The 2,711-nt window shown below is 37.0% G+C and overlaps 1 protein-coding gene across 1 annotated transcript; it reads right to left on the minus strand.

Moving 5' to 3' along the window:
* Window positions 1-1,370: 1,370 nt before the first annotated feature.
* Window positions 1,371-2,226, minus strand: TSHB (thyroid stimulating hormone subunit beta). The gene is made up of 2 exons (XM_014483453.2): window positions 2,065-2,226; window positions 1,371-1,625 (listed from the first exon to the last, which is right to left on the minus strand). Exons 1-2 carry the CDS (start codon window positions 2,224-2,226, stop codon window positions 1,371-1,373), a joined length of 417 nt encoding a protein of 138 aa, XP_014338939.1.
* Between the last annotated feature and the right edge of the window lie 485 nt (window positions 2,227-2,711).

Consider the following 2,711-nt stretch of genomic DNA (forward strand, 5'->3'; position numbering starts at 1 on the left):
ATTAATCAAATATCTATATTCAATATACAGATTCAGAGGGAATGTTATAATCCTGCAGCTTTAAGTGTTCATGTCATCAAGCAATACAAGAACCCGAAGACCCAGATTAATATTTGGAGCTCATCCTAATATCAACTTCAGATATTAAGGTAAGAATAATTTGGATTCCTGACTTTGCATATAAATGTACAACTACTGTGTCCTTGGCGGAGCATGGGTTTGGGTACTAATCCATCTGCACTGCCTTAGCATCCCCTGACACTGTCAGCCTGCAGGTATTTACATGATGCCCACGTTAATGCAACCAGTGACTGTGGGATATAGCAAAGACAACTGACCCTGCTGACAATGGTTTTCACCCAGTGGCAAATTCTCTATCCAAAATTTGGATAGAGAGAAATGGAAAATACAGGATAAGCCATCCTTCTGAGGTCAGGTCTGCAGGGGACTAGGTCTGTCACTTCACACAGCTCTTGAAATCAAACTCTCATGAAAGAGTACTTAAGAAAGGAAAAGAAAAACAAAACACTTACTAAGCAAATTTACTGGAAAACAGTGTTTCCATACTGAAGGTTTAGGTTAGAATTTAAGATGATTCCTCTCAATGAAATCCCTTCACACTCTACCACTATTTCTAAAATCTTTCATAATTATACTAGTTTTTCATGACATCAAAAGCCCAAACAGCACAAGTTGCTGAAAAATGTCTCAAATTACCTGAAAGACTACAAAGGATTTAGACTTCTACATGTAAAATGATCATGGCCTCTTATCTAAGCTTTTGGAGTATAGCTTTCATAAGTCAGTAGGCCCACCAGAGTAATTAAATAGATTAGAATATACTGTTTACTGAGTTTTGGTGAAGTTTTATCTTGTGCATTTGAATGACAGGATAAAGTACTATATTGCAAATTTCACATATTCCTTACTCTTCCCCTCTGCTCCAGTCTTGTTTCAGCCTTTGGAAGTAGGTGTCTCCAGTACACTGATGCCATGTGTTACTTCAGGGCCTGATAACACTACTCTGTAGCTTTCCCATATTCATTTTCTATTAATAGGCTAAGATGAACCTCATGGCCCTCTGTTAAAAGAGTCTACTTAAGACTGGCTTTCATTAGTAACTCATGTCCCTGTTCTTCATTTTACCACTCTGCCCTTTCATGTGGAAATCATTCTTCATATGAGCTGGAAATGCTCTTTCACTCCCCTTTTCTTCTAAAGCCCTTAAGCTCTCTAATGCATGAATGGGTAGGATATGGATGAAATAGTACTCAAATGTACACAAGGTGTTGTGAAATATGTCAATATTTTATTAGTTTTATTCTAGGTAAATACATTTAACCAAATTGCAAATTACATTACTATTAAAATTAGATAGAAAATCCCACCATATAGGACTTCTGAGGTTTGGTACAGTAGTTTGTTTTGATGGCCTCATGTATACAATCACTATAGTCAGTATTACACTTGCCACACTTACAGCTTATAGCTACCGGGTAGGAGAAATAAGGAGTAACATGGCGTGGGCATCCTGGTATTTCTGCAGTCTTGTACATGAAGTCTCTGTATGTACAGACATCCTGAGACAGGGCATATTTGGGAAGAAACAGCTTGCCATTGACATCCTGAGGAAAGAATTTAAAAGGAGCATAATGCGATAGGACTTTAGAAAATATATAGTAATGGAAACAGATAAAAATTAATTAACATTATTTTGTCATAAATAGGACTCGAGGAGGATTCTTTAGTTCCATTTCCCAATGCCAACTTAATATATCCACACTAAACCCCATTGAGATAAAAGTGACACTCCCTCTCTTTCATCTTATATCATGCGACCAATATGCCATTTAAATAAATTTTGGAAAAAGCTGTTACAAACAGTTATCTGTGTCCACTGTGCTGAGTATACACTGTAACCTGTGCACTCTACCTCTACAGAGCCAACAAGAATTAGATTTTGGAAATGAGGTTGTGGTTTATCTCATTTTCTTTCTGGATAGAAAAGGACTGGGTCTAGGTTTATCTAATTTTCAGCTAAAAGAACTGAAATGCACTACGTACCCGTGTCATACAATATCCAGCACAGATGGTGGTGTTGATGGTTAGGCAGTAAGCACATTCTTTCCTTTCGACATGCATCGTATACTCAGTTGGAATACAAAAAGACATTGCTTGTCCACATGCAAGGCCAAAAATCATGGACATCAGGAAGATAGCAGTCATGCTAAATCAAAGATAAGATTAAGATATTACATGTATCCTTTAGAACATTCAGAAGGGACGTTTGGAAAGTGCTATAATGTGTATTTGTGTGTGTACAAATATATGTATGTATTGAATACCTACTTTGTCTTAGACCCTATATTAGTGTTTTTGAATAGTTAATTTTCTCAATAAGCTTTCTGTGCACACTTAGATGTGGCTATGATCCATGTACCCCATCATGACAAAGCTCACAGAGTGAAAGTCCTGCTTGCAAGTGCCGCTTAGATCCAGTGAAATGGCGAGGCTGAAACACTACAACAGAAAAGTAGCAGGGACATGTAGTCAACTAAGAACAAAATAATTCATTCATTGGAAACAATCAAAATACCTGCCTTTATCATTGTAAGAAGTGAGTTAATAGGCTTCAATAAGGGCGTTCCCAGAAACGTGCTTTTCTAAAAATTTTGGTTCAATAGCTTAAAAGGCCAACAAATTGGTCATAA

This window comes from Bos mutus, chromosome 3 (assembly GCF_027580195.1).
Source record: "Bos mutus isolate GX-2022 chromosome 3, NWIPB_WYAK_1.1, whole genome shotgun sequence".
NCBI lineage: Eukaryota > Metazoa > Chordata > Mammalia > Artiodactyla > Bovidae > Bos > Bos mutus.

What these genes read in the sequence shown, in the direction of transcription:
- TSHB (XM_014483453.2), bottom strand. Translation starts at nt 2,226, where the DNA reads ATGACTGCTATCTTCCTGATGTCCATGATTTTTGGCCTTGCATGTGGA. An exon ending in CTGGATATTGTATGACACGG is followed by an intron (nt 1,626 to 2,064) that starts GTACGTAGTGCA and finishes TTCTTTCCTCAG; the next exon opens with GATGTCAATGGCAAGCTGTT.